This window comes from Coloeus monedula, assembly GCF_965178545.1.
Source record: "Coloeus monedula genome assembly, chromosome: 18".
Lineage (NCBI taxonomy): Eukaryota > Metazoa > Chordata > Aves > Passeriformes > Corvidae > Coloeus > Coloeus monedula.
Window position 1 is genome coordinate 14,075,765 of NC_138798.1, and position 20,851 is coordinate 14,096,615.

At 43.1% G+C, this 20,851-nt stretch overlaps 1 protein-coding gene across 1 annotated transcript; it reads left to right on the forward strand.

The window, feature by feature from the left end:
* Positions 1-38: 38 nt before the first annotated feature.
* Positions 39-6,381, forward strand: SPRING1 (SREBF pathway regulator in golgi 1). Its single transcript, XM_082293313.1, has 5 exons — positions 39-274; positions 892-1,048; positions 2,270-2,421; positions 2,936-3,049; positions 4,020-6,381. The coding sequence occupies exons 1-5, from the start codon at positions 164-166 to the stop codon at positions 4,101-4,103; spliced, it is 618 nt and encodes a 205-aa protein (XP_082149439.1). The 5' UTR covers positions 39-163; the 3' UTR covers positions 4,104-6,381.
* Positions 6,382-20,851: the final 14,470 nt, after the last annotated feature.

Sequence of the window (20,851 nt, forward strand, 5' to 3'; positions counted from 1 at the left end):
CCCCCGCCCGCCCGGCGGAAGCGCTCGGGCCGCGCTGGGGCCGCGGCGGCGCCCGGGGCTCTGCGCTCCTCGCTGCCGGCTCGCCGGTGATGCCGGTCCCGGGCCAGCGCTGTCCCCGCCGCTGCTGCCCCTCGTCGCGGCGGGCTGAGCCCCCGGGCCTGCCATGGTGCCCTGCGGGGCCGTGCTCTGGCGGCGGCTGCTAAGGAAGCGGTGGGTCCTCGGCGTCGTCTTTGGGCTCTCGCTCGTTTACTTCATCACCAGCACCTTCAAGCAGGTCAGTGCCCGCCCCGGCCCCGGCCCCGGCCCCGGCCCCGGCCCCGGCCCCGGCTCTGACACGCCGCGGCGGGGGTTAAAACATCCCTTATCCCAGGCTGACTTTTGTTCTTCAGGTGTTGTCATCGAACTCCTGGGTTATGCGGCCGTAAGAATGACGTTATAAATATGTAATAGATGCAAGAGTTTAAAATAGGAATGCCTGATACTGTGTTTGACAGCAATAGTTGTTTGAACCAAAACTGGAAAAAGAAAATCTCCAATGGGTTTGGTAGTTGTTGTATCTCTTGCAGTGGTAATTCCACTGGCAAAGGGCTCAGGAAAGAGAAATACGTGCAGTTGTTATTTAATATAACATATACTACTTCTGTGGTTGTAGTAACTGAGTTCAGCTGTGTTAGCTGATCCTCGGTGAGCTTGAATACCCTCACTTTACTGGACTGTGTATCTTCCTGTTGTGTATATTACCAAGTAGTAAGTTGTTTACAGCATCAAAGCTGGAGTTTCCTGTGCTGTGGAGTTTACAAGTACTAGGCATCTTTAATCCTGGGAAAGCACGTGGCTTGAAGTGGCAGAAGGAACTTGTCTGTTTGGTTGCATTCCTGTTTTTCCTTGCAGGAAGAAAGGATGGTGAGAGATCGGAATCTCCTCCAAGTGCAGGAGCATGAGCAGCCGATCATGTGGAAGGTGAAGTTCAGTTCGGGAAACAGCAGTCAGCTGAGTAACCAGTGCAGGAACTCTGTGCAGGGGAAGCTCCTCATTACAGATGAACTGGGTATAGTTGATACTAAGAATTTATTCTAGATATGGCAGTGCTGAACGCTGCTTTGCCTGTCTGACTGCTGATGGCACTTTCCTGTAACAACTCCTCGTTATTAAGGCATTTTTACTCGGCCTTTGGCCTTGTCTCCTCTGGCTGGGTGAATTTCACTGTGGCTGCAGATGCCGATGCTTTGGTTCTGTGCACACCAGACTTGGGCCCAGCAGGCTCAGCTCAGGCCCGTGGCTGTGTGAGAGTGACTGTGACCTCACTAAAGTCAAAGAATTCCAGTTACCTTTGCACAGAACTCAAACGTTGACTCCTGCTCAATTTACTGTAGGTGCTTGCAGAGCTATTTGTGTCTCCCTGCAGTGTGCTCCTACTGTCAGCGGGGTTAGGGAGAGTAATTGAGGAAACCTTATTGGCCTTGTATGGAGGCAGCTCAGGACTGGTGTAATTAGTGCTCTGTCACAGTTAACAAGCTCATCTGACCCTTGTAAACCCAAGGTTATTAACCACTTGTTTTAAGTGGTAGAAGTTAAAGACTCTTTCGTGTCATGCACCTGTGCTTGTTGCTTAGACCCTGGATCTTTACTGACCACAAATCAAGGCTGTAGAAAACCCACCACATCTTTTGTGATTTGCATCAGTGTTACATTTGGCACTGCCTGACTCAGGCTTAGTGCCAGTTCATAAGATCTCTAAAAATTACCGATCTCTCACAGTCTAACACTGCAGTAGTACAGTTTCCATAAGGATATACACCATATTTCTACACCATTAAGGATTCCACTCAGCAATGAATATTGCAGCTATCCTGCATGGCTAAATCTAAGTCTCTTCATGTTGAACTGTAAGAGAATTATCCAGACACAGACCCATTGAAAAAATGTGGGTCATTTTTTTTTCCAATACAATCAGTGCCAATCCCCTTCCCCTTTCACAACAAGGAACTATGCCCAAAAAAAGTCAGAACTTAAATATTCTGCATTTAAATAGTCATACTGTATATACAGCACATATTAGAGTAGGATATAATAATTGTGCAGGTAACACCATGCTGTTTGAAGCGCCGCTCTCCATTTCAAAGAATGGCTACTTAGGACTGAGAGAGATCATAATCTACTAAATGATAAACAAACCTGTTCTTAAGTAATGTGATTCTTACTACAGATTTTTGTAGAACATATGGAGGAGCGTGCATTGACAGTTGTTACTCCTGTTGCTGTTTTCCAGGCTACATCTGTGAGAGGAAGGACCTGCTGGTGAATGGCTGCTGCAATGTGAATGTGCCCAGCACAAAGTTGTACAGCTGTGACAGCTGCCTGCCCAATGGCTGCTGCAGTGTCTACGAGTACTGCGTGTCCTGCTGCCTGCAGCCCAGCAAGGTACATGGGCATTCTCCTGCTTTCCAGGTGTTCTCAGCTGCTCGGGTTCCTCTGTGGCTAAACGTGCTTCTTTGTGAGGAGCTTTTTCCTTAGACAGACAGTTCCTTTTCTTGGAAGGATGAGGAAAGCCTCCAAGGACCATATGCCAAGCTACAAATAAAGCTTTAACAAAATTCATCCTTCCCACCTTTGGGAGGAAATGCTGGGAGCCTTGCAAAGCGTTTCAGCTTCAGGGGAATTGCATTTGCTGAAGGGAAATGATTGCAGAAGAGTTACTCCAGCCAGTGTTGGTTCTGTAACTGGCACTTCCCCGTATTCTGTGAGCATCTCTTAGATTCTTTTCCTGCTGCTGGGGTTCTGAGGCATTAGCCTTTCAGTGCTTGCTAGAAATCCTGAGTGGAGTTGCTTACTATTCCTCTGATACCTGAGCTGTGTAGGTTAGGATGGGCTTTGATTACTCCTTGCTGAAGTAGAGCATTTCTGGTTTTTGCCTCCTCTTTGCTGACCACTTTAGCAACATCTCCTGGAGCGGTTCTTGAACCGGGCAGCGATTGCTTTCCAAAACCTCTTCATGGCAGTGGAAGATCACTTTGAGCTGTGTCTGGCCAAATGTAGGACTTCGTCACAGGTAAGGCACAAGCACATGTCCAGGGCCCAAAAAAGTGCCCTTGGAAAATGGGGCTCAATCCTATGAATGGCTGCTGTGTCATGTTTGTATGTACACGGGCATCTTCCTAAAAGTTGAAGCTGTGGCTGAGAGCCGGTCTGAAGGCAAAGCACATAATTAGAGCAGGATGAGTTGCACATTCTCTTTTGAAAAGAGGGGCTTAACCACAAAGAGACTGAGTTCAATGACCAGTGAAGATCTCGGATGAGTTCTGGGGAAGATCTCATTAATATGAAAACAGTGCGAGCTGTTCCCAGTAGCCTCAGAATGCTATTTTATGGTACAGTTGGAGACTTTACCATATACTGACAATCATCTGTGTAGCAAGTTGAAAACTATGTTGTAATTTTTTTGCTTATTAAGAACAGAGGTGAACTTCTGTTACCCATGTGATTTTATTAGAAGTTTTTGGTCTAAGTAAGCATTGGCCCTTTTAGAAAGTGCTGTTTGCAATGTCCTGCAGCTTCAGTATTTCAGGTAGCAATAGGGGTGGACTGCAAACAAAGGATAGAGTTCCAAATGTCTCCAAAGTTACCGGGATTTTTTTACCCATAAAATCTGAACTCTACCTTTTATCAAGAAAAATGCACACATCTCAAGTAGCAACTTTATTGTGCTCTGCTTGCTTAGAACATTTGATGATACTGCCTAAACATATCTGATTTTTTTTTTTTTTATTATTGAATCTGTTCCCACCTACTTGGGTGTTCTCCTCAAAAGGAGGTTCTGGTTAACATTGCTCTTTTATGGTTAACTGGCTCTTCTATGCTGCCAATGCAGAGTTCTTTGACTCCAAAGATACTCTGATGTGTAGAAGAATTGGGGACTTTTTTTGCATATGCATAAATGCTGTGGGTTTTGTCGTTTGGTGAAGGGATGCCTTGTTTCAATGTGTGTGTATTGTTAAAGCTTCTCCTCCTCTTCCTGGCAGAGTGTGCAGCATGAGAACACCTACAGAGACCCAATTGCCAAATACTGCTATGGCGAGTATCCCCCAGAGCTCCTGCCTGTTTGAGAGCTGCAGGATCTGAGCAACAAAAGGAAGGAGCTGGAGACTTGAATCTGGAAGAACAAGACAACAGCTGTTGCTTTACCAAAGCCTCAGTGTAAAAAGCTTGTCTTGTCTGTGGGGGCAAACCCAGAGGTGAACAGAGGAAGTAAGGAACTTAAGTTCTTCGGGACTGAATCTTGCTTTCTTCAATTTATTATGCACCTGCTTCAGAGTGCTAGTACTGTGCTACAGTGCCAGTGCATTCTTTGAATACTTCCTCTAAATTTCAGGAATCACGGAGTCGATCTAGGCTATAGAACATCATGGGAAAAATATCTGATGTGTCTTTGCAGCTGTAGATGGAGGTTCAGTTGTGTCTCTGCATTCCAGAGACTTCCCAGAGTGACAGTAGTAACGGGAGGATTTTTCCTTTTAGAGAGCAAAGCACGCCCACTATGCTTCTCTCTTTGGAGCCCTTCTTGATGTGCATGGTGTACACTACATATGTAATTATGAATTATTTATTCATTTTATATGGGTCACTGGCTGACAGTATTTATGCTTTGCATAGCTAGTTGTGGATGCCTTTCAGTCCCTGCTTTGCTATGTCAGCTAGAAGGGATGTTTTAGATCCTGACTAAAGTTGGTAGGGGTTTTTTCCTCCTTAGTCTAAAAGAATTATATTGGGATTTGTCACTATAGTACTTATGTTGCTTTTCGGGAGTTTAAACCATTCAGAACTCCAATGGAGTTGTTCTTCTGCCAAAGTCCCATCGCACAAGAGAAGAGCAGGGATCTGCCTAGGATGGGATGTTTATTGTCTCTGAACACTTTCCTTGTTACTCTGCAACAGTTTCCTCAAAGAGGAGTCTACTTTTGTGAGCAGCTCTTTGCTGGTCCTCTTGCTGACACGGAGCAGGGATGGTTTGTTTGCTTGAACTTGTTCAGGCCTCGGTATTTCAAGTGTATTTCACTCCTGGTTGTGCAGGAGGCAAAAGGGTGGAGTTGTAGGACTTCAGTTTAATGATGTCCTTGTGCATGAGGTATTTAGAACATCAGAACATGGTGCAAACCCTCCTTTGAGGACAGCTGTGTTGCATGAGCTCAGCTGAAGTCATGATGCTTTTGATTGGCTATTGGACGTACTTGACATACTCTGGAATTGTGGCCTGATCAGAATGACAACAGCCTTGGTTCTCCACAGTTGCTCCTAGCTCTCTAAAGTTGCAATTTCAACTCTGTCCTTCTAAAGGCCACACAACACAGAAAAGGTGGGTAGAGAACCTGTAAATGCTGACTAAATTTCTGCTCCCCCTGCAAAGTCCAAGTGCTAGACTAAACTGAGCTGTTCCTCTCTATATGCAGAGCCTCATTTCTCTTTATCCCATTCATCTCCCCCATAATTTTGACTTTGCGTCTGCTTGCTTAAACTGCATAAAGTGAAAATGAAATAAAAACGTAGAAGTCTACAGAGGTGTTGAAGATAAAAACCACGAAAAACAAACAGTGGTGGGGTATCCTGCTGCAGATCTGTAGAATGCTATTGCAATTGCATATGATATAAAGACTACAATGCATATGGTACTACATATGGTAGTACAAGAAGTAGTACCAGCCATCTGATAAAATCCACTTGCATTGCTTTTGTTGTTCTTTCCCAGAAGTCATCAAGTGAAATAATGGCTCCATCAGCAGATTGTCTTGGAAATCTTGTTTTTCCAAAAGCTTGAGAGCTTTAGCATTAGCAATTTATCCAACTGAAAACTGTCTCCCCTTTGCTGCCATCCTATGGCAACTTGCTGCAGCAGACATGGTACAGTGTGAGGATGCAGTGTGAAATGCTGTCTTCAGAGGGTAGCAGAGGTTGCTTCTCTTTTCAGTGTTAAACAGATTCTTCACCCCTTTCCAGCACTTCATAATCATTTTCCCTAGGGAAGGCCATCAGCTTGGTCTATCATATCATTCCTGCTGAGACATATTCCAGCACTTCATGTGTTTACACCATGGCTGATGAGGTCAAGATGCTGATGGCTTGCTCTTGCTTTCTTTTCCAACTTGATAATAATTCCTTAGCAGGTGATACCACTGCGTGAAGCAGTAATTGTAAGGAATCATAAGAAACATTGTAATTTGGACAACTTTGTGGGAATTCCCGTCCCTTTTCCCTCCTAGAAAAACAGGATGTGATCAGAAGTGCATTGTGACCATTGTCCATCCAATGGGACAGAAACTGCATCCTCCCTCCTTGGTAGTTGAGCTGTTCAGCTGTGTCTGTACTACGTGTTAAATCATTAAAAATTTCTGTTCCAAAATACTGCCTGTTCTCATGTCTTTCTTTGAGCTACAAAGCAACTGTACCAAAATGTAAGTTTGAAGAATGCAGTGGAGCGGAGAAGGACTTGAATATGTGTAAAAAAGGCAAGCAAGTAGAGGCAAACAGGAAATCGATTTCATTTTAATCTAAGACAAGAGCATGCTTCTATCAATGATTAACAGAAAGGTCAGGCCCTTTGCAAAAGTGGATTGAGCAGGGGAAGGAATGCAAATGATTGCTTCATGTTGGGAAGATGAGAAATGTCAAAATCTTTGCTTCCTGATAATACTTCCATGTGGTTTAAGTGATGTCCATCCCTCTTGCAAGAAGTGTGGTGATTCTGTGGGTGTCTGACATCTCCTTTTTATTTGTCAGCTGAGAGACTGGGCTGGTTGATGTGTGTTTGGCAGCAGATTTAATGACAGCATCTGATGGAGCAAGTAGCTCTGCTTATCTGCACTGAGGTCAGTGCTGGGGATAATTGGATGGGTTCTGTACTCCCTGATTTCTGTAGTTTACAAGAATATTAATGCTAGTGAAAAATGGTATCAGTTGACATTCTCTACTGCTTCTCGAGGATGGCACATGGAGAACTGGATAAAAATCCTTCCTGTCGGGCTGGAATGCTGAAATGGCAAATGCAGACCTCTGACTTGAGGCCACCACTGAACAGTTGATGAGTTGGGATCATGTTTTCTGCATTCTCAGAATCTCTTTCATTGCAGTGGCAATTCTTTGTCTCCAGGCTCTGATTGCTTGGAGAACTTTCTAGCAAACTATACTGGAGTCAATTTCTGCATATAAAGCACTAAAGCACAGCAAATCCTAAACATGAGTCTTTGTTCCGATATTCTTTTAAAAAGCAAATGCTTTTTTAATCTCCCTCATCATTTAGCTGGACAGACTTGAGCTGTAGGATTTGTTCTGTCTTGTGCTAGTCACTTAACTGCAAACACAGTTGATCCTTTTACCTAGCACCATAATGCGATATTTGTTCTTCAATTCAATTCTAGTCAAGGAGAGGTGGGGAAGGAGGTGAAAAGGAATTTTCTAACTCAGCAAGTTCCACAAAAGATGGAATTCAGCAAATTATCAGTGCTTTAATAACAGCCCTCTGCATTTCTTTACAACCCGAGGCAAACAACTAACTGTGCAGAGGGGGGAAATGCCAACTTCAAAACCTGCAGGGAATGATGGGAAAGTACTTAGTTCTTCATTTTTGATCCGTGTCTAATTAAACAGACAGCTCTATCTAATATTTTTGGTCAATTAAGGTCTGACTTGTAGCAACATGCACATTGTCTACATGATGTTTTCCATTTTGAGGCAGTCGTACGGCCACAGATTTTTCTTAGAAATCATGGGTTAGGTAGATTAGAAGTGAATGTCTTAAGCAAGAATTCTCACGATGCCTTCAGATTGAAGCATGTTTGTTGCTGTGGTCTGCTGTTTCAGCTATGGTAAAATAACATAAAACTTCAGAGTAGAGAAAATGAAGAAATTCATTCTGGCTGATGTCTTGCCTCATAGAAGCTTTTCTATTATGTGTTTCAATTAAGGAGATAGAAGACCACAAGCTATAGTTGCAAATGGAATGAGAGGCAAGTGTTAGGTTTTCCATGAATGAGATGGCAATCCCTTTCTACTGGTAATAGTTGAAATGAAGACTAGCACCTGTTTTCTTGCCAGTGTAATGGAAGCTTCCAAAAAAACCCAGCTCTCATCTATCCCACGTGTATTCCGTCTCTGCATGCACCTACAGAATAAGGCACACTAAGAGGAATCAAGGTAAGTGGGAATCCTGTACCATGGCCAGCATTTTGTTCTTGTGCTGCCCGAAATCTGTTTCGATTTTAAACTTCTCAGAGCAAAAAGACAACATTTGTTGTTCCTACAACTTCGGATCTTGGCCTCACCTGCAGCCTTTAATGTATCAACTGATAGGAATAGTACCTGTCTTACAGAGATATGAAATACCACCTTTTGAAGAAGTGGGATAAGGTTGGCTTTAAGTCACAGGTGTGACATGTTTGTTTGTTTAAACACTGGAAAAGTAGTAGCATTATTGACATTATCATATGCAGAAAATGCATCCCTCAGCTATGTCAGATGACACTCCCTATGCTTTATACACATCTTCAAACAGAATAATGTAGATTAGCTGCAAACTACAGTTACAGACCTGCTTGGTAATAAAAGCGGTGCTGTCTGAGGAAATAAACATGTTCATACTTGGATGAGCAGGGCCCTAATTTATCTAAATCACCGATGCCTTGAAAATACACATTCAATTAAAAAATTCCAATCCTCTGTAGTAGCAAATGCATATGAAAGTATGAGTAAGCAAATGTAAAATACCTCTTCTGATCTCTTTTTTTTCTGCTCAACGACAAGCTCACCTCTAGCAGCACCTCAGCCGGTGTAGCAGCCAGGAGCTGCCAGCAGAGGTTACCACAGCCTTTGGATAAAGGCTGGTCTCCCTCCGTGGAGCTGGGCTGGCACATGGCCCCTGGAGCTGCATTCCCTTCAGCAAAAGGCAGGCGAAGGTACGACTACAGGACACGAGTCATTACATTGCTGCAGGAAAAAGCATGGAGTGTGTGTCTGGAATTCCTCCTGCACCTTTGGTTTGGCTACCAAAAACAACCTACAAAATAAATTTATTTGTGAGGACTGCCTGGGTTTTAAACCTCTTGGATGATCTTGGGTGCTAATGTGGGAAAAGAGACATGACAGTGGGGTAGTCTCATTGATAACTGAGTAGTAGTAGTAGTAGTAATAATAATAATAATAATAATAATAATAATAATAATAAAACCCCTTGGCCCGAGTGAGGCCACATCTGGAGTATTGTGTTCTAGTCTGGTCTCCACAGTTCAAGACAAGGAGCTGCTAGAGAGGGTCCAGAGGAGGCTGCAAAGGTGGAGAGGGGTCTGGAGCATCTCCCTTATAAGGAGACACTGAGGGATCTGGGCCTGTTTAGTCTACAGAAGACTGAGAGGGGATCTCATTAATGCATATAAATGTCTCCAAGGGATGTTAGAGGATGGTGCCAGACTCTTTTCAGTGGCACCTGGTGACAGGAAAAGGGGCAATGGCCGTAAACTAAAACACAAGCGGTTCTACCTCAACACGAGGAAGGATTTCTTTCCATGGAAGGTGGCAGAGCACTGGAGCAGCTGCCCAGGGAAGGTCTGGAGTCTGCCTCTCTGGAGACATTCCAAACCCACCTGGACACCTGCCTGTGTCACCTGCTCTAGGTGACCCTGTCTGGGCAGGGTGGTTGGACTGGGTGATCTCCCAACCTGTTACTCAGTGATTCTGTGAACAACAACAAAAATAGTAGTAATAATTATTATAGTACCCCTGACCCTCACAATAGAGGTAGGAATTGGGTAGATTTGCCCAGCAACTGCAGTCTGGGCTGCGATGGTGGCTCTCCTCGCACCTGATGGGGCACTGTGGTGCTCCCTGAGGGTGCTGGGGACTTCCTGTCTTTTTTCCCCTCACACACTCCTGGCCCTGTTTCCCGTTTTTTTCCCCTCATGCACCCCCAGTCCCATTTCCCGCCTTTTTTCCCCTCAGTCATCCATGGGCCCCATTTGCTGCTTTTTTCCCCCCTCATGCACTTCCAGCTCCCGTTTGCCATTTTTCTCCCCCTCGTGCATCCCTGGGTCCATTTCCTGCCTTTTTCCCCTTGTGCACCCCCAGTCCTGTTTCCCACCTTTTTTACCCCTCACACACCCCTGGCTCCCATTTCCTGCCTTTTTTCCCCTCAGACACCCATGGGCCCCATTTGCCGCTTTTTTTTCCCCTCACGCATTCCTGGGTCTGTTTCCCGCCTTTTTCCCCTCACGCATCCCCAGGTCTGTTTCCCGCCTTTTTCCTCTCTTGCACCCACAGCCCCCATGACCTGTCTGGCGTGGGGCTGCGGTGATGAACCCGTCGTGGGACGAGGCTGTCAGACAGGACGGGGTGTGTCACCCTCGGAGCGGTGTCCCGTGGCTCACGGAGCTCCATGACCATGTCCGGACCCCAGCCAGGGGCTGGAGCGGCCCATGGCCCACCAGGGAGTGCCGAGGTGAGTCTGAGGGAGGCGGCAGCCATGCCACGCTGAGGTGCTGCCTTGTCCCTGTTCCAGCTGTAGCTTTGCTTACACTTCCCCTCACTGCCTGCAGTCCAACAAGCCCTCTGGGTTCATGTTTGGTTAAAAGGCCATATTTTAACGTGTATTTAAATGTTAACCTCCGTGTGGGGCTCAGAACTGGCACTGCCCTGTGGGACGGGCTCAGCCCCTCAGCCTGACTTCTCTTTTCCCAGCCCCTCATGGATGTGAATTTGCTTTGAAATCTCCTGCCACCCCTAAACCTGCTTTCATTTTTCTCCTCTCAGCTCACTGGACGCTTTAGTTTCTCTTTTTCTTTTCTCCTTTCATCAGGCCCCTCTGTCTGTTCTCCCTTCCCCTGCTTTGCCTTTGCTCTGTCTCAGCTGTAGTTACTGAAGGCTGAAACAGGATAATGGGAATTCTTCCTCCTAGAGATAATGTTGCTTTTTTAAGAAAAGCACTCCTCCTTGCTTTTGATAAAAGAGGGAGTGTCTCCTTTTTTCCCCCCTCCTCAATTTCTCTTCACCCCTATATGAATCTGTGGCTTTCCATTGTCTCAGTCCAGCTTTACTTTGTGTATTTATGCAAAATTTCGTACTGTCATGGTTGCAGTCTGTGTTAAAGGCACACCCATCCAAAGTCTCAGGAGAGAAAACTTGTGTTTCTCCACACTTGTGCCGTCTGCTGGGCTGGGAATCAGAGTATGAATTTTCCCATTTATGTTGCATTTGCCCCTAAAAATTCAGCTCTTGGACCTGGATCCCACTGAGCAAAAGCATCTCAAATATATGGATTTTTCTTTGAAAAGCATACATTTACTTTTTCAGCCACAGGAGTTCTAAATCTACTTGAAAGTTACTGAAAACCCCTATGTTGCTAAAGAAAGCATTTGTCCTCATTCCAATACCCCAGCCTGCTGCTAGCAGCAGATGAGGCTTGCTTGCAGGAGATAAATGATTTATGGAAAGGTGTGCATGCTATCTGATCTGAATCTTTACTGTGATAAGTTTATATTTAGAACTTTTTATAATACCAAAATAGCACCAGCATCAGTTAAGCTTTTTTTTCTTTAGTAGGTACTTAAAATTTTGTTGTTATCTCTAAATGAGCCCAGGTAATTTGTGCTCATGACCCTTCATCTTGATGCATGGAAACCCAGCCCTAAGCTGAAAAGTAATTATTTCTTATATATATATATATATATATATATATATATATATATATATATATACACACACAGTGTTCTCCTGCTTTGCTTAATGATGTCTGGGAGGACTAGTTCTCAGTGCTCAACAGGCTTTTTTCCTGTCCTGCTATTTTTAAAATTCAGGCTGGGTTCTCCCTGTATCTTGTATATCCCTGTTTTTGAAAGCTTGGCAGTTGGAAGTGAAATGATTTACTGGTGATACATGAACTCAAACAGCAATGTCAAATGTCGAGAGTTCTAACATTAAGTATTCAGCAATTGCGTGCCAGGTCCACTCCTAAAACCATCTTAAATTTAAAAATAAGTGGGAATGTGCTTGTTTGTCATCTGAAGATGGACCAATGAAGTTTCAAAATGCTGAGTTCCTCTTTACAATTGTAGAGGTTGAGTTTTTCTTTCTTGTGTAAAAACTACATAACTATCTTACTCCAGCAGCTACAACAAAAAAGCCACAGATGGTCTCAGACCCATGAAAACATTGTGGGAGTTGGCGACTGACAGCGACTGCAAGACGAGTGGAATAAAAACCAAATTTCAACCTATAGCGTCTTAGTTGTTTCTGATTATGAAATGGAAATGCCTTCAGGTTTGAGGGTGTTTTTGGTACACAAGTAATACTCAGCTACAGGGGATGTATTAAGAAGCTGCAATTTTTATAAAGTCAGTTTTTCAGATCCCAAGTCCTGCAACTTAAAAATGGTGCAGTTGGGGGTGGATGGAATTCCTTTGGAGTTTATTAAGCGCTGTAAGCTGGGTAAAGACTGAGAGCTTTGGACCTCATCAGGATTCTCCCTGGCTTCCTGCCAGCTGGCTTGCAGGTGAGTTCCATGTAAAGAGCTGATATAGTCTGTCCTCAAACCCAGAGTTTGCTGCTGAAATGCTGCAAGGGACCAGGCTACTAAAACAAATTAAGCTATCTATTTGTGAACATTTTGTGATGTTACACTGTATGCACTTGTCACAGTGCTGCCACATCAAGGTTAGAGTGAGAAGGTGACTAGCTGGCAGTCACTTAATCAAAGGGAGCTGTCGATGTCTCAGGTAGCCCAGGCAGGGTGAGGCTTGCATGCTCCGTTGCTTTTAACAGCCAGATAATGAATATGCTTTCCAGAATTCGTGTTTCTCATAGGGGAAGCAGCAGCTGCCTGTGATCTGTGTCGCTGTCAAAGGAAAGTGAGATGTAGTTAATTCAGGACTACACAACAAAGACATATTGATCAGGGCTCTTCTGGCTCTGGTTGGATTTCTGCAACAACAATTACTAGGACAATGCAGCAAGCCGGGATGGCAAACCCAAATATGCTTTGTCTTACCCCAAAAAGCGTGAGTTACTACCACCAAGATTTGCTGCTGGGCATCAGCAGGTTCAGAGCAATTCTGCTCCAGAGGGTCAGTAAGACACCGAAATCAAGTGAAAAGGGCACGTCTTGTTCACGTCATTACAAATGCACTTTGTTTGTAGCTACAAGTTAAATTCGTGGGTTCGGTACAAACAGCTTGCAGTGCGTAAGTTCCACATGATTTTAAAAAAAGCAGCCCTGTGTTTATGGTATCTGGATAAACTCATACAGAGCTGCTTACAGAGGTACTGAATGTTGCAAGAATTACATAGAGTGAATGTATACATTATGTTTCCTCTGTTCCAGCTCTACTTGTAGTACTTGGATGTGGATGATTATGTGCTATATATTTACTAGAGTATTGCAGTGTATTTTTTTATTGCAAAGCTAAAAATCCTCGTGTACTGGTTTTGTAATAAAAAATGTAATTACTATTTTTATTTCTGCAGAGTTACCCAACTCATTGTCTGCCTTCCCACTTTTTCTTCCCGTTAGTTTCCCCTAATAGCTGCGTCTGCTTTTCTTTTGTTCATGTGTTGTGCAGAAGAAAAATGGGCACTAACAGGTTTGCTAATTACTATAAAAATCTTCCCAGCCTTGTTCAGTTCAGATCATTCTATTAGCTAAAGTAATGGAGTGCAGTGGCATGATGGTGCTCTCACTTTTCATTGTCTGAGGTCTTTCTGGTGCAATATATTACTGGGATTGTATTCTGGGGCTGTCACAATAGCTTTTGATTTCCCACACCTGCTGTTTTGTTTTATCTCAACATTTCCTTTTTTACTACTACTTAATTCTCCTTATCCTTCCTAAATGACTTTTAAGGGCACAAGACTGTTTGCCCCTTGCTTCCTCAGATTTTCTGGGAATCAGTAGGGCTGAGGATTGTTGTGCTCAGTCCCTTGCAGGTGGACCTGTGACCAGTGTCAGGGTGTTCACATCACTGCAGCAGCTCCTGGCAGTTTTCAGCTGTACTATTTTACCTAAAGGGATGATCTTCACCCTCACTGCAACATTTTGCTCCTGACACCTATTTTTCCTTGCCTATCAGCATTGTCAATGTCATCTTCCTCAGCAGTATTTACAACAGCAGACTTTTGTCTCATCACTCTGATTATATTAGCTCCAGTGATTGTACTTTCACCTCATTACTGAAATAAAGTTAACATTAATGAGAGTCATGCAGCTAAACCTCTGCTCACCTCTCCGGAAATTTATTCTAATGATGAAAAGAAGATGCATGTGGATCTATTTAAAAGCTTTTTTCCCCACCCCCACTTAGCTACCTACCAAATTCAGTGTTAAATAAAGTCTTTTGTTATTAAGAGCTGATGATGCAAAAGAAGCCAAATACATTCTACAACATTAACAAGGACAAATGTGATTGGTTGAACACTGATTTATGTACTGGTCTGCTACGGAGTTCCTTTATGACCCAAATTTCTTTGTTCCTGCTGCTTCAGGAAAGGGTTTTCTCATATCTGACTCTCACAGTAAATTAGCCATAAAGCACTTGGAGGTCCTGAGGGATGTGCTAGGAAAGTTCAAGATACTGTCAAGGGTAGCAGTAATCACACTTCTAAACAAGATGAAGCATTGAGAGTTATAAAGTGTTTATAGAAGACACAGAAAGGCTTTGAGCTGAAAGCAGAAATATAATTTAGATAAGCTAAGTTCATGAGATCAATGTACATGCTGCATGTGCCAGGCAAAGGGGCTCATGAGATCTTTTACTGATCAGAATTTGGATCGATGATAAGAGCAGTACTTTTGTCATTGGTCACTGCTAGGGAAGCCATATGAGTAGAGAGAGTTTGTGTTTTCCTTTGTTTGCTTGTTAGTTAAGGTTAGAGAATAAGAATTCACTTTTTATTAAATCTTACAAGCAGCTTAGCCCTGTCTGAGGCCACTGCCTGCTCCAGCAGCACAGGTTACCTAGAAGGATAGTAATATAGACTGAAAGGAATGCAGTCTTGGAGTCAACTTAATTGTTTGATGTTTTCCTTAAATTTTACCTCTTCATGTATGAAACTAGGCTGAGCCTGGTGTGGTTGAAGAGGTCCAATATTATTCTTGCTAAACATCTACATACCTTCAGAAAAAGATAAAAGAAGGGTGTTCACTCTATACAATATTGTGAGCAAAGAAAGCTTTTTGTTTAAAAATACAAAGTTGTGTCTTATTAGAAAATACCACTGGCCTGTACAGTAAGTGTAATATTTTAAGCACTAAGTGTTCTAAAATGCTGCCTTAGGCTTTCAAGGAGAAAAGTAATTCAAGAATTACCAAAGCATGGTTGACTCAGAAAAGGGAGTGAAATAGTGCTGTACTGATAATCATGCTTTGACCTATTTTGGATTCTGGGCTGTAGAAATATTTTCTCTCTTCTGAAGGTTTGTGATTTTGACCATGGAGTTTACAAGGAAGAATATGTAGACTTGTCACCAAAAGAAAAGCTTTCTAAGAGGAAGGCTGTTTAAGTTAGCCTTTTCAAATGTCAAAATCCCAAACAAAATAGATTAAGTTGGATAAAGGTAACCCTTCACAAAGGTTGATGAAATAACATTATCGCCCTTTGGCAGCGAGAGAAATTGAAACACAGTGTTTAGGAGACATCGGTCTTGTCAGGCGGTGCAGCAGGAGTGGGCTGGGGCACAGCATCTGCAACTGGTCCCTGGATCACTGTCCTGCTCTGCCCCCTGGAGATTTCTGCCTTCTCTTTCTGAGCTTGCTTCTGTTGTGCCTGAAGATAGCACTGACTCATGTCTGGAGCCACAAACTGAGTGTGTCAGGTTGAAATGTGCCTTATGAAATGATAATACGTATTATGTTAAGTTTGAGAGAGTTTAACAAGACTCTATCCTAAAGCAGCTTTCCTACAGATGTAGATTAAATGAATAAGTAACATGAATTAACTAATTTTCAGCTCATGTTTCATGGTCATTCCCACCACTCCTGCAGCATTCTTTTTCAAAAATAGTCCATCAGCTGCAGGTATTTATTTCACAATTTGTTCTTTTTCCTTTATGTGCACATCTCCTCTTCTCCCACCTGCTTCCCAGCTTGGCTTTTCCTCTTCTTGGTGCTCAGGAAATGCCAGTGTCTGGTTGAATGAGCTCTGCTATAAATCAAAGTGTCATCACTTAGCTGGTAGAAGTGATTTAATTAATGCGTCATGCCTTCCCCAGAGCCTCTCCCCACCTGACTGCTAATCAACCTTCATCAGGAGGAAAATGTGGCCCTTCTTACAACTGTGCAGGAGAGACTGAAGGAAAGACAGTTAATTGCAGCTGCCAAGATCAGCCTTGTCACTTGTCTCTAATCTGTTGTCTGCTTCTTGAAATACTGCTGTCCTGGTCCCTTACAAGCCATGCTTAACTCCATTCATACAGAAATGATCCAGTATCATTCCAGAGATCACGTTCTGTCAGAAAATGTATTTGGCAGATGACATGCTTAAAGGCACCCTATTGTGCATGGCAGTACTGGAGCAACTTTTACAGCCTGAGTACTCTTTTAGCTGGAGGGAGCAGTTTATGTATGAACATTTCTGCACTTCCAAGGTGGTGCTGTGCAGTTAGCACTGTGGATTCTGAGCCAAAAAATTGTTGTGCCAGTATGGAATTACAGGGCAGATGTTGTTAGCAAGTGGTCCCCTTTGTCAGCTGCTGAATAAATACTTGATGGTTTTATCTCAGGTAAATATGTACCAAAATGATAAGCTCTGTACAAGTCAGAGCACTTGTCTGTTCCAGTTTGGTGCCTCCACCATTCAGGGCAGGATCCGTGGTAGTGGGAATCTCAGATTCCATCTGCTGGGTAATACAGGTAGAAGAATTTAGGGAGTGTCTTTTTTTGTGACTATTCGTAGTTATACAGGCAATCAAGAGAAATATGGGAAATGGCACTTGTGGGAAGCAGTCATTTTTTTCTAGTAGATGGAATAGGAAACTGAGAGTCAAGATTCCTGCTTTCCAGGCTCGACCACTCCCAGGTTGCGAAATGACCATGAGAAAGACACTTGAGTAGTTTTTATCGGGCTAAAAGCTGCCACAAACTGTATAGGATGTGTGAGGCGCAGTGGGTCACTTTTGATATCCCACCATGCTCTGATGGTGCCCCGTGGCCCGTATCAAGCACACTCAGCCTTTAGTCCTTGCTGGGAGGGCCTGTCACAGCCAGCCGGACTCAGTGGCCTGGTGCTGGTCCTCGGCCTGTTGTGTGACAGACAGCACAGATGAGTCAGCGCCGAGCTCCAGGCAGGGGCACCAGTTCAGTCCCAGCTCTGTGTCCTGTGTTGCACCAGTCGGGTGCCCGAGCTGCAGCCTCAAGGCTGGGTGCTCTCAGTCTGACCAGGGTAATTACCATTATGGCTAAGCAGCTGTTTCCTTTGTAAGTCCATAATTTTGAGGGTTCATTACATGGACATAAAAGTCCTCTCCAGGCAGAGATTTGGCAGACAAAGCCCAGCCAGGGAGCTGTTTCATCATTTGTTGGTTTGTTTATTTTTGCATCTGTTGGGCAATTCTTTGGGTATTTTGTATACAAGGCTGCAAAAGATACAGCTGCAGTAATTTTCAGTTGCTTACCATTAGGGTCTTCATTGATCTTTATTTTTCTGTTGGTCACTTATGATTCAATTGAAGAAACAAATTTGTATTTCTATATTAAAAGAAATAACAGCATTTCCAGACACTTCACTGATTCCCTGGTTTCATATGTGCATTGTTTTACTCATTCCCACAAACTGCTGCTCTGATTGCGTATTGCTGGTTCTGTTGTTTTCTACTAGACTAGTAGACAGTGTGCACTGCATAGCTTTGCTGCTAGTTTTATTCTTTCCCCAGTTTTTTTTTGGACAGAAGTGAAAATCTGGAACCAAGCTGCTTAAATTTCTATCTTTTTGGTGATTTAAATTGAGAAGAACTTTTAAAGTAGTGATATTACTGTACTTTCATCCCAATGCAACTTGTAATAGAGTTCATGCCTATTGAGGAATTCATTTTTAGGAAATGCTCTTGAATATAACATCTTTAAATATGATCTCTGAAGGGAACTGCATCCTCAGGCTTTCTGAAATTCCTCAATATCCCTTATTTCTACTGTTTAAACCACACCTGAGCTAATTTAAAAGCAAGATACACAGATACCCACGGCCACCAATGCCAAATAAAACTGTCTTCCCCTGTAGGATTTTGCTTGGGGCCCAAGACTGAATAAGTGGCCTTGTTGTAAGGACTGTGCAGCAGGTGAGTGAATGGAACCATTCTTTAGCAGATATTTGGATACTAGGGAATTCTGTAGCTGGCAAGATGCTGAGCTTATAAGTGCTGTACCTGTGGTTTTTCTCCACTCTTTTTCTTCTTAAGAAGCTTTGACACCACCTGATGACTTAAATCAGACTTGTCATCTGGCCAGTTTTCATCTTGCATTGAAAAATATTGGAATGTATTCCTTCAGAGAGGGGAAAGGAGCTGTGACTGTGTTTTCAGTTCACACTTGTAGTTCATTTTAGCACTCTAAGGGTCCTGTCTGTGACTGAGCAGGTCACAGAATCAGGAGGTACATATTGCATTAGCTGTGCTGCCCTCTAAACCAGGAATGTCATCTTTTGTGAGCGTAGTGAGCTCAGGCAGTGTCATAAGGAAGGGCTGTACTCTCTGTCTGTGTGTGAGGTGCTGAGGAGGGGCAACGTCAGTAATTCCTGTATATCGTTACCTCGCTGCCTTTGGACAGGGACGGCGCGACCTGCAGACAGTGTGCCAGGGAGAGCAGAGCCCTGTGCCCTGTCAGGCCCCTTCAACTGGGTCTGCTCCTCCTCTGCTCACACCTCAGGAAAATTGGCTGTTGCACAGGAGAGCAGAACTCATGTTCTCAGAACAGACCAAAATTCTGTTACTGCTCTCATGACAAATGCAGTGTTAGCCAGCCCGTTTGTAAAGACTTCCTAATTCATTTGGTTTAAGTAAAAATGTCTTGCCAAAGGCTTTCTATCCTTTTTCCCCCAGAAAAATTGCTTTTTGATGAAACTAAAAAGTAACTTTTGATTGAAGAGAATTTCTTGGGAGGAAAAATGGTAGCCAGATGTTTGACAGAATGACAGAATATTCTGAGTTGGAAGGGAATGGCCCATACAGGGACCAACCCCCTGTCCCTGGTGTCATTAGCACCTTGCTCTCTCTAACCAGCAGAGCTAATCTCGGGGTCACCATTTCAATGTAATTAAAAACCGAAACCTTGAAAATATTTGGCTTTTTTTCTTTAAACTCTTGTGTGATGCAAATTTTTTTAACCTAATAGAAAGCAAGCATAAAAATAAGCCCCTTTCAATGAAAACAACTCAGATCAGTAGATAATGCACGAGAGGGTTGGATTGGGAGCCTGGTGAGAAAGCTACCTTTATGTGGGGAGGGGAGGAGAAGAGGACTGTCAATTCTGAAGGTATCAGAAATGCAAGGGTTTTATTCTCTTCTGTGTTCTGCCTCTCATTCTCATTTTTGTGTGTGTATTAAGTGGCTCTTGCTGAGCTTGGTGTTGAGATGTGTCATTGTGATAAATCACCTTTTACTGGAGATTATATTTTTTCTTCAAATGAAGCTGCCAGCAAGACCCATTTTAACAGTTGCAAGTGACTGCAACATTTTCTGTCACCTTTTCTCTTTCTCCCTTCAAAATATTATACAATAAATTCTGACTGCATTCTGTTGAGGACTATGTTTTCCAATAGGAGGGAAAAAATAACAGAGGTGGCAATTAACAACTGTCAGCACTAGTGAAGGATCTTTATACATGCATGAAAATTGCATTTTCTCCTACCTTGCTTATACTTGAGGAATCCCAGCCCTTGCAGTATTATCCAGTGAAGTTCTCCAAGATCCCCATGGAACAAGGAATCATACAAAAGTTCAGAGTTGCCTGGGATCAAATTTCAGAGTCATGGTGTGCCTGTAAAGAATAATCATCAGGTGTGTTTTGCCAGCCATGTGAACCCATGTTGTCAAGTTTAGACATCAGATATCAAGGTCATACAGTGCCTTCAGTAAATTTACTAACTTTTAACAAATAGTTGTGCCATTTTGTCTTCTCTTCAGAACTGCAGAACTTTGCTGTTATGCTGATGTCACTGTTCTTACCCCCTAAAAATTTTGGAATGAATATAGGAAGTAGTGTATCATATTTTAGCAAGAAAGGAGTAAAATGTTTTCATTACAATAAAAATAATTTCTAGAACTTTGTTATTTTTTCAGAGCTAGCAACTGGGAGACAAGATATCTAGAAAATTGTCTTGAAAAGTCTTATCAGGGTCATCAAAAGATGACATTTGCTTTGGTTTTGTCAAATTATTAATTTGTTTTGACATTTTTGAGGAAATAATTTTGGCAATCCAAGTCACAAATAATAAGTTGTACACTCTTAATGCCTTTTGGTGTGCTTGACAGTCACTTCAAGTGTTACAGTCTTATTTCTCAGGAAACAGGTGGTTGAATCGCAGCTGGAACCTTGAGGCTAATCAAAGAAACGGGAATTATTTCTTCCTAGTTATGTAAGGCAAAACATCACCTCCTTCTGAAGGTGGCTGGGTCACTCCAGTGTAAGGTTAAGTCCCTCGGGTGGAGGAATGAATGGTGCCACTGGTCAGGATACAAGCTGTCCAGTCTGACCCCAGCTGGTCCCTCTCTCTCAGGACTTCTCTGCTTGGTGCCCTGCTTTGGTTTCTTTGCTCTAAAATTTCTGAACTCACTTCCATTTTTGTTTTTTCTCCAATTGTTACTTTCAAATGAATTCCACATCATTTTGCCCTTGAAG